This window comes from Tinamus guttatus, unplaced genomic scaffold, assembly GCF_059628265.1.
Source record: "Tinamus guttatus ecotype Peru unplaced genomic scaffold, ASM5962826v1 Tinamus_guttatus_pri_ptg000346l, whole genome shotgun sequence".
In the NCBI taxonomy this organism is placed as follows: domain Eukaryota; kingdom Metazoa; phylum Chordata; class Aves; order Tinamiformes; family Tinamidae; genus Tinamus; species Tinamus guttatus.
This window is the reverse complement of record NW_028288880.1, coordinates 811,694-827,678: the sequence shown is the minus strand read 5'-3', so window position 1 is coordinate 827,678 and position 15,985 is coordinate 811,694. Positions and strand designations below refer to the sequence as shown.

General features: G+C 36.0%; 1 protein-coding gene across 1 annotated transcript in view; it reads left to right on the top strand.

The window, feature by feature from the left end:
* The first annotated feature begins 392 nt into the window (after window positions 1-392).
* LOC104576668 (regulating synaptic membrane exocytosis protein 2) overlaps window positions 393-15,985 on the top strand; it is a 122,080-nt gene continuing 106,487 nt past the window's right edge. Inside the window, exons 1-2 of the mRNA XM_088529796.1 lie at window positions 393-570; window positions 1,695-1,804. Of these exons, the coding sequence (XP_088385922.1) occupies window positions 518-570; window positions 1,695-1,804 (163 nt within the window). The 5' untranslated portion in view covers window positions 393-517. The remainder of the gene's footprint in view (window positions 571-1,694; window positions 1,805-15,985) is intronic.

The following is a 15,985-nucleotide window of genomic DNA, read 5'->3' as shown; positions in this document are numbered from 1 at the left end:
TAAAAATGTGCAATGAAAATGAAAAGAAACAACAGCTTTGAGAGTTACTATTATGTCAGCTATCCTTTCCTCCAAGATGGATGGATAAATTAACAAAACAACAATGTTTTTACCCTGATGTTGTCAGGAAACAGACTATTGCATGGATAGTCATTACTGAGGCATTGGAAACATTTCAGCCCATTTTTCAAGAGTTTTCTTTGAACAAGCTAAAGCATACATTTTTTAAAGAAAACTGTGTGTTATCAAGAAGCGAACTCAGAAAATTTACCAAAAAAAAAAAAATGTACATAACAAAATGATTCTCTCCAAACCAATATCGCGCAGCATATTTTCTGAGTATTAGGAAAGCCCCAGGTCAACTGAGCTGCTTTTTAACTAACATTACAGGAATTGTGAAGCAGCAGCTAGACAGCCCTATCAAAGATCCAGATCAACAGAGCAACGTGCTGTGCTGGAGCGGACCAACTCCCGCTCCCGATCCACAGAGCGTCCTGACTCAAACCTCATCAGGTCGATGCCTTCATTAATGACGGGAAGATCTGCCCCTCCTTCACCCGCCTTACCGAGGTGAAACAGACGCCGCAAGCAGACAAATCCCCTTCTGCCCCGCTCCCGGCCATCCGATTTTCCCAATAGCTAATTGATACCGCCTGTCATCCGTAGCCGATCACTAGTAGCAATAGACACTAACCCCCTCAGTGCCAACACACTATTTATATTCCGCTGCGGATATAATGGTGTGGCTGCCATTGTAATTTGTTTACTAACGGTCTTTAACAACATTCATTTGTGGTTTCTCATTTATCAGGGATCCGGGATGGGTTCCCACAAAAAGCACCTCATAACTATCACGTTCTTCTCTTGCAGAATGAGAATTTGTTTGTCCTCATCAGACATCGCTTAAGGAACAACCATCATAAAAACATCAAAGGAAACTATTTTTTTTTTAAAAAAAAAGTTTCTTTAAACAGACAGTATCAACTTTGTGTATCAATTTCCATTTTAACCACCATTTCCTCTGAATACATTTTACTGTGCCATAGTCTGTATTATTCCTGTTTGAGTACAATACTATATCTTTACTGATTGACACTGGCAGATTTCCATAAATTACTCTTAAATAACTATATTACAATAACAAGTTGAGTACATTTGGTCTAGCTCATGTTCAGTAAAGGCTCTCCTTATTTCAGGACTGCAGAATAGAGTCTTTTGCTTTCCAAAAGTGGAAGTTGTTAACATTAAAAACCAGATCCCAGGCCCTCTCTCAGATTTTTACTTTGTTTTGTTTAGTCAAATCCTTATAACCTCACTGCCACTCAATGGAAGTTTGATTAAATAAAAGATAAATAAAGATACTAGAATTTGGCCCATAATTAATTCTATGTATATGTGGTTATTATATCCATATGTGAATATACACCCAATTCATTTTTGACTTGACTGAGCAAACAAGTAGCATATAGCTCCTTAGCCTTATTTTGACTTTGTTTATTTATTTCCTTTAATCAGAGAGAATTTATTCTCTTTTTGACCAGGTCCTTTTCTGGAAAGAGATAATAGTTTTGCTATGGGACTAATCGATTTGCAAAGGTCCTAAGTGATCTCAGCCTTCTTAGACATTTTGCCAGATCTTTAGAGATGAATTTGTTGTTTAATGGCTATGGTTTGTTTTGATATGTGTCTCGTAGGTCCCATCCTCGGACCGGATCTGTTCAAACAAGCCCATCAAGCACTCCAGTAGTAGGGCGAAGGGGGAGGCAGTTACCACAGCTCCCACCAAAAGGGACGTTGGAGAGAAGTAAGTGTATGTTTATTTGCTTAATCACATTTCAGAATTGCTCATGAAGATTGAGTGTATTTACTTTTCTTTTGGTACTATGGCTTAAAGCTCTTGAGGTTTTGTGCATACGACAAGATTTGCTATTAATTTGTGTTCTGTAGAGTATTTTCTTTCAGTATGTTTTAATATCTAAAATGAGAGATATTACAATGATTTCTTGATTGAAGGGAATCATCAATAATAGAGTAAATATGAACCAAACTGGACTGACTATTTAGCATGGTCCTGTTCCTTTTGAACTCAAGAGGTGTTTTGTCATTGACTTCAGCAGGCACAGGAAAGGAGCTTTGGTATGTTGCTTAGGGATAAAACTCTGGCTCTTGTGGAAGTTATGAGCATAGTTGATTGCTTGTGGGCTCACATGCAGTGTACTGTAATGCAAATAGTAATATAAAACCTCTGCACCTTGAAACAGGACGAACAAGAAAAGAGGTAATAGTGCTTAAAATAGAAAAAGTCAACAAGATATTTCATGATTCATGATTTATTGGTACTGTAAATGTGGTTATTTTCAGCGTTTCATAAAAGCATGGGTCAGCGGAAACATTTACAAAATGTTCAGAAACAGAGGAATAGAAAAACATTTTTGATAGCCAATTGCTCTTCTACTTCTGATATCTGTGTGTTGTGCAAAATCAGTCTAAATGGCCATATACACTCCGTTTTGATTTTTTTTTGCTTGTTTGTTTTTGTTTTAAGTCCTTCTGAACATGTATATTGTATCTTTTGTAAAACTTCTGTTGTTTTTAACCCCTGTGCTTTGGTTCCCTTTTTTGTTTCTGTTCTGTTACTTTCCCTAGACAATGGAGACAAGGAGATAGAACCTTATGAAGGTCTGTACATAAAGGAGGGTTTGTTTTTCACCTGAAAGCCTTTTTGAGAGGCATATAGGCAAAAATAAACCCAACTGCAATTGATGTTGCTTGATTTCATAGACTTAGCCTGAATTATTGTGATCACTATTCACTCTTTTTTTTATATTCACATCTGTGGTTCATAATTTTTAGAGGATTTTATGTAAAAAAGAGAGAACAAATAACATTATCTGAATATTATCATAATTGAAAAAGTACCCAGACATATAACCACCTTTAAATACCAAAAATTTACACTGCTGCAAATGACTATTTCCAAGTTCAGTTGAAGCCAATTAACATAAACATTTACGTTTATCTTTCCAGGATTCAATCTTTAGGAACATATTTGAATTTAAGCACTTAAGGCTCTTTGGTGTGGTTAGTATTAACCATGCGTTTAATCAAAATCATATTTTTATTACAATATTGCATGTAAAATGTAATACAGTTGTCTAAGGCAATTGCTGAATTACTAGATAATTTTTAAATTACATGGAAGCAAAAATTATTGGAATCAAGACAATCTTTTGAAAAAAGTGATAATAATTCTGCTTGAAATTATATCCCCTTATATTTTATACAGTTAAAACTATTTAAGTTGCTTCCTAACAATCTATAAGATATCAATTGCAGTCCTTGGTTATACCACTGAAGATATGTAGTAAAATCGTATCTGTCCCATCAGATTTTTTTCTTTAGTATTTACAATGTTTATGGTGTTTATCTGCATCTCAGAATCAAAATTTCATGAAAAGAAAACTCTTGTTTTCTCAGATCATCATCTTAGTATATATATTTCTCCGTTGTCTTTTGTGTTGTGAAATGCTTCCACAAATTATAACGTAGCTGTTTCAGGAACTAATTGCATCTGATCACGTGTTTGCTATCATTGTTATATATGCTTTCGTGTTTTACCACTTTTCCCTACTCTTTGCTTAGTATATCTATTTAGACTGTGAGCTCTCTGGGGCAGCAATATATGTGACATACTGCATATTTTTGCCACGTTTCATTAGAGTGACCAGCAGTCTTATTTGCATACTAAGCTCATCATAGAAAAAGATAATAAATACATTACAAAGAATATTTTTATAGGAATGCTAGAATTGTTTCCTGTGGTAAGTACTTCTTGGACTTCAGAAGCCAAATAATATTTTGCTGTATCTTTGTCTAAGTGTAGTCTTTTGGTAAATCTGGGTTACAGAAAATTGTGAAATGGATAGATACTAGAATTTTAACATACAATCAAGCATCATCAGAGCCTGAAACTACACTGCACAGACACACTTCATGTTACATTTTGTTAAAATAAAGCTGCTAAACACTGTGATTTATAAAACAACCCATACTTTGCAGGCTTTCACACAATATCCTACATAATTTTTTGTTATGAATTAAGAGTTCATATTCTGTTCAAACCATGTAAGTCTATTTTGAGGTTTTTTGTATTCTTTAGGGCCACTATTTTCTTTAAAATTGTTTAACTTTTGTCAGTAAAGATATTTGTGAATATTTGTTATTTTAACTGCAATTTATTGCACTTACAAAAAAAATCATGAGTGAGTGAAGTGTCAGTAACAACTGATATTTAGTAGCTTGACTACAGCCAATATAAATAATAATAGTAAAGAAAATAAAGCAGCAAGTAAACCTGAAAACTTTATAGCCAATGTGTTGTTGTGTGTTCTGGTGATAATCAAAAGAATTGTCAAAATACAAAGTAAGCCCATATGACTATATTGGAAAACATTATTTTCCCAAATAAGTAGTCTTTTCTGTCATTATTTAAAACATATCTTTAACTGAAAATGAAAGATAGGATCTGATATTCCATGGGAACATGTTCTGAAGGTCGAGTTTTCTGAATTTTGAAATCCAGTGTTTTAATGTCGACCAGATGAAGTTAAAATACTGCTGAAGAAAAGAGTTAGGATAGATAGAGATGCAAAAAAAGAGTTAGGAGTCATCTCAGTTCTGTGAAATAAGGAGAAAGAAACCACTTTGTGTTTGTAGCTCTTAGAGCGTTCTCATTCAATCTTCATAAACTTTAACATTCTGTATTTGTTACAAGGTTAGAACTGCATTACATTTTTTAACAAGCAGGAAAAAGGCTGGGAATCAAGTAGAAATAAAGAGTGTTTTGCAATTGGGGAGACTTTTTATTCTGCCGCAGCCCTCAGTGCAATGTGTCATATGCCATGGTTATCCTATGGGAATAGAACTGGAAGGGAAAGAACCTGCAGGAAAAAAACAGCTCTGAGTAACTGCTCTCCAGATTAGAATCGGAATTAAAAGGCATTGGTTTGAGGTAACTTTAATATAGTGAGCTGTGTTATGTGGTTGCAGGCTTTGGCTCCAGGTTGTTCCAGAATAACCTATTTCTAAAGAAAATTTTGTAAGAAATGTTTTTAAGAAATTGTTTGAAGCCGTAGTGCATTGACCTATGTATTTTGTCAGCGTCCCACATATGCAATTGGAGAATATTCACATATCATTTGCTGTGTCACACTTAAAATCTTTTATAGTCATCAAATTCCGGTTAATTCCTTCCTGTGGAATTTGGTTAATGCCACAGCTCTGTTGCTTCCAGGATCTGATTTAGCCTGGTTAAGGGTGAGACTGGATATCTCCAAAAGACATGTAATTATATTAACTAGCCAGAATGTACCATATATATACAGAGAGATTTTAAAAATTATTCTCTTAATTTGTTATATTTTCAAGCAAGTAGCTGTCAAATGTGATGTTGACATGCTGTGTACAGTAAGGAACACGAATTACTGAGATGCCCTAATGATGAGAAAATGCGATTACTGTTGAAGATAGAAGAACATGCTATTTATTTTAGGGGTTTTGCCTCATCCACAGCTTACTATCTCTGTTAAATGAGACATAATTTTGCAAATTGAGAAGGAATTTTATTGCGTTTTTCATTCCCCTATAATCTTTCAATGGGATGCAGAGAAGGACTCTCACAATGCAACTGCAGAGAACCAGTATTCACACTGACCATAAACCTCTCATATTCTGGCAACTGTGACTTTGTAGTTTGAAAAATCCCGTGACATGTTTGTGAAAAAAATATAGCTTATGAGCAGTTTGTTCTGTAGAATGTGGTCACATATGTATTCTATAGCACTGGAATTTGGGCTAACTTGAGCTTGGCAAGGAACCTGATGACTTAGTCAACAGTAAAATAAAAGCAAGATACATTTCTTTGCACTTGCTTTTTGTGTGTATGTTACTGTGGTAGTGACTATGCAATCTGAGCTACCTTTGCTCTTGCTCAAGGTGACTCCTGCTTATGGGCACTTGACAACAAAATAAAGGGACTAGCTTAGTTAGCATTTCTACTAGGCTGCCTTTGGGATCATGCACAAAACTACCTCAGGTTTTTGATTTCTGTTAGATACTTGCAAAAAATGTATCTTTGGATTTTGTTTGTGGAAAGATCTCATTGGAGTAAACCAGAGATATTAATAACGCAAGTATTTATTTAATCTGTGGTTCACTCACAAAGTAAATTATGCCACAGACTGAGGGTTTGTTTGCTATTATGAATATCTTTTGTTTGATGTTTATCTTTCATTTGATCATCTTGTAATAAAGCATGCATGTTTTTGTCTTTTTTTCCCCCCTTCTCATACTTTGCTTATACAAATGCAGCAGGAGATGAAGAAAACAAGCACATTGGAGTTCAGGAATCAGAGGTCGAGGGAGGTCTGTCTCTCCACAAGTGCTTATCTCTTTCGGAAATATTTCCCCCTGAGCATGTAGGGAAGCTTTGCCAGCCAGTGTATAAATTTATTATAAATGAAAAGCCAGACAATAATCATATCATTTCATTTGCAAACATGACAAATTCAACACAGTAAGACAAAATCAACGTAGCATATCGATCAAAAAGTAATTTAACTTTTTAATATCTTGCTTTATGAAAGTATTCTACTTGTCATGTACTGGCTGTGTTTGGGTTTTGGCCTTACTAAATCTAGGTGAATTGACCCCCTTTGACACGGTACCCTCTATTTTCTCATAGCTACCTTTGACAAGCAAGGAACTAAGTATTATTGCAGCATGACCCTCTTTCATCCCTAGTTTATGCAGACACTCAAGTGATGCTGTATGAAATAGTAGGAAAGTGCACTGCATTGAAGTACATAGAGTATTTTCCATGATGGCCCTTATCCTGCTTGGAAGAAACTTCAGATTGTAGAATAAGGAATCTCCTGTACTGACAGATGGAGGTCTAGAGATACCCATTTTTCGTTTTTACATTAAACAAGTAAAAACATTTTTAAAACAAGCTCAAATACCATGTGAATAAAATATAGGACTTTACATTCTAATTTCAGAAAACAGACTTCCTGCAGCTTCCAAGACATTCAGATATTTAGAAATTTCTTCAACTGTCATTTTTTTTTCTGCTTTTAAGTTTATTTCTCAAAGAAGAGTCAAAAAAACCTAAATGTGCACAGTTGTTAGATCCAATTCCATTAGTCCCTGAAGTGTTTTCTCACAAATAATATCACTATTGCTCATTGTCTTTGTCATTGCATCTACTGTGCCATGCTTTTCTGGGTTTAAGTATTTGGGGCTAGATCCAATGCTAACCTTAGATGTCTAAAATTAGGCGCTGCAGTTCCTACTTCAAGGCCTATGGAGTGAAGCCCAGAAAAGGGTAATGGGTTGAGGTTACTGTTGCAGTTATATGGAGAAAATTTAGTGCTTCAAAACATGGGAGATCAAAAGCTCCCCTAGGACTAACTTTAGAAAGTGTTGCTGCCTAAGCATAGGTTATGGCTAAAATATCACCCCTCCTTAAAAGTACAGGTATCTAAATCCCAGTCTATTTGGAATGCCTTGCCATGTGTGTGATGTGGGTCACTGTTCTTAAAACAAACTCAAGATTTAGGGAAGTGAGCACATTAATTGTTCAGAAACCTGGAGGCTACAGGCTTAGGCCATAGTAGGGAGACAAGGGTTCTAGGACCTCCTCTATCTCAGTGTATCTCAGTGGATCAATCGCAGGCAACTGTTTTTAAAAGAAGTCCGATCTATTTCATGTATGTTATACATACGCCTGCCATACATAGTAGATCAGGCTGCTCGGAGGAGTTTCTGGATCCCGTGAGCAAGAGTTGCTTGAGGGCTCCCTCAGGATGTCCGTGATGAACACTGAGGAACATTTGATCAGGGAGATTTGGCAGCTGCAAAGCTAGAACTTTCCGGACTTGCAGATTTGCACTTAAGCATCTGAAATGTTCTTTTAGATCTTGGCCTTTTCCTTATGGAGCAGCTTACGTTTTTCTTGCTTTTGTTTTGATTTGTTGTACTGTTCACTTGTGTGTTTGCTGTTCACTGTGTGTGTTTTGTGATAGCACAAGCCTAGTGCATGGAATTGTGCTTACATAGTTTGTGAAGTACTTGTGTGTGCTGTGGTGTTAAGTTGTTATCATAGTACCACTTCCAGTTGTTAATCATCGTTGTCTGTTTTTAATGTCATAAAGATTATGAGGAAAAACATCAAAACCCACCTATTAATGGGAGAAAAGGCAAGTTGATTATTATATTGTTAGTGAATTGTGGGTGTTTGAGAATTATTTACTTTACTAATTATTATTTGGTGTGTGTGTGTACATTGATTTGTTCTTGTAGGTCAAAATTAGTACCTTTGTGTATGTTTGATGTTTTGTTTTACTTCTTACACTTAAAAATGCTTTCAACTGTGTTTTTAAAGTCTTTCTTGGAATCAAAAATTTTCTTTTATGCTTGACTTTATTACTGAAGATGTAATTTACATGTAGTCATGTGGCCTACTTAGAATAAGTGGGATAGTTTCTGTATGCTGAATCAGGATATCCCAGTCGCAGAATCAACACTCTGAATGCCTGGAGCGGTAGGGTTGAACGTACACTGTATCCCAGGCTTGCTGCATAGGTCCAGTGTAATCTAAAGAGTTTAAACTGACATGTGGATTTTCAGAATTAAGGAATTCTAGTCAATGGAGCGATCCAAAGTGAACCTGCTTAACTCCCTTCCAGAATTATACATATGCTTTTTTGGAGGACAAGGATACGGCTGACATGCCAGAGGGGTCTGTGGTCCTGCTGAGTGAGTTAAGCATCTTCCATCTAAGACTGTTTGGGATTCCTGGCAAACAGAACTTGTGCTTTGAATATTTGAAATATTAAGCAAATGTCATATAGGCTGTCTGTTCCTCTGCCTGAGATCTAGGCTTTGCTAAGAGACCACAGCAGCTTCTAAATTTCACATAAAGAGTGATGCTGAACGTGTGTTTTCTGTGTGCTGTGAGAGTACCTAGCATATTTACATGTGCTATGAGTACTTAGGGAGAGTAATATTAGATTTTAATTAAATTCCAATTCAAGCAAAGTTAAATTTAAGTAACAGATTGAGCTTTTGAGACTGCTCTAGTTGTAGGTAGGCACATAATTGTAATCTTTCATTCTGAGAAAATGCTGAAGCAAAAGAGAAACACAACCAAAAAAAAGCAAAAGAAAACATAAAGCACCTATCAGATACAAATTCTCCAGACTCAGGACCATATATGCAACTGAAATTACATATAAGTAACCTTTTTATGAATTTAGACCTGGAAGTATGACAGATGAGAAAGAGTCTAAACTATTAAATTACCCCAAGTAGCATTAACTTGGACTGATTTATGCAAAATGTGAGGTGGCTAATATAAAGTACCATTTCTAAAACTGCTGCACTGCAATGTGGTGTCAGTTTGTCTCTTTTAAAGTATGATTACAAATCTAATGTTTCTTAATTAATGCTGAGAAATAGCATTGGGGTTTTGCTGTGGACAATGTGTGACTTTAAGTACAAGTGTACAAGTTATTAAGTTATGAAGAAAGAAATACATACTTTTCATTTTTTTCTGAAAGCCATTTATTGCATTTTATTGGTTGGTATTATTTTTTAAAATTAGTGCCTGGTTTTCAGAGTCACTTTTTCAGCTGATTAATTTTTTACCATTTTAATATTGTGCGATAAACGTCAAGCTTAGCTGCACCTAGAGAGGGCAGAACACCTGCAATGGCTTGCAAGGCTTTTCTGTGGCTTAAAAGCTGCTCCTATGCAAAGGATGGAGAGACTTAGGCTTCTTCCAGCTTTTTCCTGAGGACTCGGAAGCTGCATGAGGCTCCGCAGGCAGCTCCCTTGTCACAGAGCTGGTCTTCAGTGCAGGCAGCTACACTCTGAGGGAGGAGGAAGGATGCCCTCAAATGCCCCTCAAATGCCCTCATATTAAGCTACCTTAAGGTCTTAATCATCCAGGAAACATAAGAAGTAGTACACAAACCAGACTGCTAGAAAAAAAATCAACAAGAGAAGGATTTATCAGGCATAGTAAAGAAACGTCGCCATAGCAAAGATGTAAGCATTCCAGATATCAAAAAAATACACGAATCATGGCTACATTTCAGAATTTGTAGACAAAACAAGGATTCGCTATTCTGCAGGGTGCATCTGCAGGCTGTTTGCGTAGCCTTGCAGGCGTGGAGCACACACAGGCTCCTGGGGGACTCGGAATGCAAAGTGACTGTGCAAAAGAGATGCGGAGCAGAAGCTTTCATTTTGTTCCTCATGTATATCAGCCATGACGAGTCATCTGCGTTATTAAATAAATAGCTGCCAAATTCATTAATCGTTGCATTCTGTGGGTATTCCGACTTGTCTTTCTGACACGGGGATAGCCAAATGACCAAAAGTTCATTTATTCAGTGCCTGGTCCTCAGCAGGCCAAGTGCCCCTGCCAGGGAAAAGGAATACCAGCAAAATAGGCAGGTAGCAGTGCTTATCTAGGAGGCTGGATTCCCAGTCTCCTACCACGTGTGCCCCCGAGATCCACAGACACCTCAGCAGTATCTTCGTGGTCTCTCCATTTTAATCCTAGGGTTTCTCCATTTTAATCCTAGGGTTTCTTCTCCCCTTCTCTACATAGAGCAGTCCCACCAACAGAAACCTGCAGTACTTAACTGAGTGGATGACTAAGTAGAGCTGCCCACCTGAGCTACTCAAAATATGCCTATTCACAATAAGCCAGTAGGTTATGGCCAGTAAGGCCAGCTTGTTCATGCTCATTTCTAACATGTTTCAGGTGAACAACCAGAAGAGGGAGCAAAACTGCCATATTTTAAAAACAGAAGAGAAGATACAAACCCCAAATAAGCCTCCTTCGAACAGTCCTGGAGAGAAAGTTTTGATAATGGTTGTGATATTTAAACATATTTAATTGAACATAAATGTGCACATAGTTAATATATCATTAACTGAATGTACTTTTTTCTTAAGATTTATCTGGTACATTTGAGTGTTTCTGTTGTTTCTCCAGGTTGGATTTTTAGCTAAAAGTGGACTATCACTAAGTATTATTGCAGCTAATACTCTCTTGTGATCTTCATAGACTGGTAGTACATCTATAGTTTGCTTAAAATAAACAGACACTATAAAATTATTCCCCATACAGAAGGATACACTAGTATAGCACATTAATAAAACTTTAGAACAGAACGGAACCAGTGGTGTTTGCAACGAGATATTGTGATGAGGTGAAACTGCTGCTTGATGACTAGGTTTGTTAAGTAAGTGATTTGCAGATGCAGATCGTTAACATAGCCTTAAGTCAATTTGAAGAAAATATTCCTGGAGTAAAGAAAGAACCTACCGTGCACTCTGATTTTTGTTACAGTAGTAATGATCGAATGAAATATAGCTGTATGGCAATATTTTTATTGCCTACCTAGTGACATTCATTAAAATTGTTTTAATGTATTCCCACTGCAGACCCAGGGAATTAAGTTTTTTGCAGAATATGCAGATCAGTAAAGAAGATGAAATCATAACAATAAGTAATGAAGATATATCAGAAACTTTATTGCAATGTTAGCATTAGTTAAAACCACAATGTAAACAATACTTAAATAGGCATTTACAAACAACAACCTATTTAGTTTAAAATGCTGTCAATAGATCCCAAAATTCTCTTGTCGACTTGGCTCAAATTTGCAAACTAGGTTCATGTGAAGCTGTGTGCATAGGCTATGCATCTGACTCATAAAATTGGCCCTGCCTTTGTATCATCCACATCTACCAGCATTTAGGATGGTGTTCCAAGATGTGAGACTCACGTTCATTCATTCTCTGGAGGAAATACAGATTGCCACATCTCACATGAATGCTTCGAGCTCTGATGTGTATAATCATTCTTCTAGATAATCTTCCAATATGTGGAAGAAAAAAAAAATCCTCCATGTGAACTGTGCTGTGTGAACAGGAGAGGCTAAGACATGGTGTCCTCAGATTCAGCGCAGTCTTCTGGTACGATGTTACCTGGAGAGACTGGAGGGTTTGTTCCAAGTTGATCAAGGAAAGCCTGTAAAAACTGTGTGTAAAAGCCTGTACAAAACTGGTTTTCCATCTCTGCAGCTATTGAACCAGAACCTAGTTCTTGTCATAGGTGCATAAGAGAACATCAGCCCCATTTTCCTGAGTCGCCAAGCCATTTGCCCTCCCCTAGTAGAGGTTTGACACTGCTGGGAATATTTCTGCCTGTGTGGACTCTACAGGCTGGTGCCTCTTCCTGATTCTTAGGGACTTCGTTTAGTAAATTAAAATTTGGACAACATGAATTCAGCCTTTTCTATAATAAGTCTTTGCTAATTAATTCTTTCTTTTTGTATCCTTTGCCTGAGTATCTGGGTCAAACCATAATTTCTCAGCTTTTGAGAGTTTATCCCCACAATTCTAATGGCTTTCTATTGTGCTGCTTTGTATTCAATAAGCACTAGCCAAACTCACTTTTGACTCATTTTTGCAGTAGTTGTCACCATATATTGTTAAGAATATGATTCCTTTCTAAGCAGTCATCTTACAGCATTAAAAATAGAAGTTCTGAGGATTTTTTATTTGCAGGAAAAATGACTGAATTAAGTATGTCCTAATGAAAAAAATGAAGACGTTATGATGACCTAATTAAAAGCCTAAAGTTAGAAATGCACTGATAAAGAATGGTTTGCAGAAAGTTTAGGTACTGAAAAGAATTAAAAGCTAAGTGGATTTAATCTAAAAATGGAAATTCAAATAACAGAAAGCATATGAAAGAGTTTCAAGCAGAGAGTAGTTGAGATACAGTTTTAAGCTATGAGGGGCTGTTATTGTCTGTGCTTCTGTGAAAAGAAAGGAGGTGGGGTAGTATTTGCAGAAGAAAACTCATCATGAGCATCTTGGTGTTTTGCAGCATCATTCCTGTTCAGCTGCAACATTGCTGGTGCTAAGCACATGGGAAATTCAGAAAAGCTGGGCATCTACAGCTATTCTTACTATAGGCTGTTTCTGTGTTTTTAATGTAGAATAGACTAAAGAGAAATGTAAGAAATACTGCATCTACACCTCTTTTGGGTGTACTGAAGTGCACCAACCCCCTCCCAAGCTGTTCCACTGGATGTGCTTCTCAGGAGGGAATTGCACACAACCAAGTCACATCCTGACTTGCAGGGGGGCAATCAGGGCTCACAGTGGTGGCCTGGTGCCCTGTGCCACAAATTCTAATGGTTGCATCTGGTGGTTGTATCCTTCATACTGATGGGAAGAAACCGGAATCAGGGCCTCTGTCAAATCCATATAGCCCCAAAAGTGCTTCAGATTACTGCAACATTCTGACCCAGGAATCTTATTCTTTATCTTATCTGCACAAATTCTTCAAGAATTCAAGTACTCAAGAATTTTACATCTTTCTTTACACAGAAATCAAAACTAGTTCTTGCAACAGAAAACAGATTGAGTTCATTGGTGTGTGAAGAAGAGTGAGTTAGGAAATGGTTACGTATAGATTCTTTCTATAGATTCTTACTAAATATTTGCAACTTAAAAGGAAGCTTTGGTTAAAACAAAGGAATAGATAGTGGCTATGTAGAAAAAGAAAAAAGAGAGAGAGAGAGAAAAGAGAGAGAGAAAAAAAAAAGCCTTAGAGACCAGAATATGGTTAACTAACTGGAAAGAATATGGGTAGCACTGATGTTTACTATTTTGCTTATTCATCAACATTTTTCAAGAGTTCCCAGACTATTTTTTCTCTCTTTTGTGCGCATAGCTTCTTAGCTTTGAAAAATATGCAAAGATGGGAATTGAATTAGAAAATAGTGAAGAAAAGATTAAATGTTGGGCTAAATCTAATCGACTCATCGTTTTTTATTTCTCAGTTAAATGAAAACTACAACTAGCCAAAAATCCTGCAATATTACCTGAATCAATGAAACATTTCACCTGATTTAAGCCTGAATACTTCTGCTTCCCACATGCTCAATCCGAGAGTTGTTCTTCACTGCTGTTAAAATTAAAGTCGTTTGAATTCAGCTTTGATGCACTGTGAGGATAATTAAAGCTATGGAGGCACGGTTGTTTGAACCCTTCCTGAAAATGCTTACCCATTCATCTGGTTTAGTATAGAAATAAAAAATCATTTCTGTTGCTTTGCTGTTTTATAAGGGATTTTGCTTTTTTAAGGCTAAGCATTCAGGAAGTTGTACTTTTATATATATCCCATATATATGTACTTTGTGTGTACTTATATATATCTGTATATATAAAGTATCATATTTTTTTTTGATATTTATCTCATAATGCTTGTCACTTCAAGTCCTTTCGCAGCAGTGCTTTTGGAGTACCCAGAAGTGGGTTAATCATTTTTCTGAAGAAACAGGCATAAACACAAATGAAGCTACTTAGCTCTCAGAGGAGTGCAAGGCTTAAGAAAGCTTTTCTTTTTGGCTATGATAAGTGATTTTGGTGACTGAGCTATGGTTTCTAGGTTCAGAACCAAATAGGGATTTTGAGAAGAAACTCTGAGAAGGTCCTCTCTTCTAAAGCTGCTATAAAACTAGCATGAAAGTCACTCTCGACCTCCTGATATTCTTTAATACTTAGACTGTTTATTATATAGTCTGAAAAAAATCAGTGCTTGAAATTACTTTCTACCTACTTTCTATCTTGCTCCAAATATTTTCAGTATTTGACCTAGTCGTTGTCTAACATTGTCTTCTTCCAGCAGTGATTATTCTTTAAAATCAGAGGAGGTTGGGTTAAGGTTGGGGAATTTTTTTGTATGTGACTAATAAAAGACTTCTGGATTTGTCTAAGAAAAAAAGGCAGCTTAGCATATTTTTTAAAAAAAAGCTTAAACATGCATATATTCATAGGTATTCCCACAATTTGGAAAAAGGATATTGCTTTTGAAGTTCCTTATTTTGTGCTACACATAGTACTTCAAAGGCCATATCTTCGTTTCACCATATGTATCTGTGGGTGTCATAAAATATTTTATATTATATTATATTATATTATATTATATTATATTATATTATATATATTTTTATATTTTTATATTATATAAAATATCATATTCTACTATGTAGTACTTGATGCAAGCAACTCCACCAAAAACCAAAGCCACCTTTCATAGCACAGAAGCTTTTCAGCGAGGTTTCTCACCAGAATTATGATCCACAAAACTTACCCTTAACAAATTCACTAAACATATTGGATCTTTCTCTGTGTCCATTTCAATTTTGGAAGTGTGAATTTTGTATCTAGTGACATCTAGCATTTATCGTAATTCATCTTCCTGAGACTAGAATCCTGTATGGATATTTTGATATGGGTATGTTAGTATGCTATAATTTGGTAAAAACAATTGTTTCCATTTCCTAGAGCATAAATTCGGAGCATCAGAAAATCTGATTCTTAACTGCTATAGATTTTACTAGGACATATGAAAATATTTAGTTATGTCTGTATGGGAGCAATGCATAATATAGTAAGGACCTACCTGGACAAATGTCATGTGTATGTTCTGTAAACACTCACTGAAGAATAGAGGAAGACAAATTACATTTCAGCTAATTAAAAGCAGTTGTGTAAATCTGCTCAAGCTGTTATTACTATCCATCTGATTAATTGGAGTATTAAGCAGATACTCATAGAAACTTTGAATTTAGATTTAGTGATTTCATTTAATTCAAACTATGCAAAAATCTTATACTCTTTCTTCCTATGTGATACTGATGACTTTAAAACTACTTGGGCCTGAAAAATCAAACTACAACTCATCTGAAGCACAAATCCTCTTATTTCACCTGTAGATGTCCTTGCAATATTAAAGCTGGTGTTTCGTAGGTTCATCAGATTCTAGAGGAATGAGTTACACAAACCTGCAGAGGAAAGAAAATAAGTAATTTGTTCCTGAATTAATTAT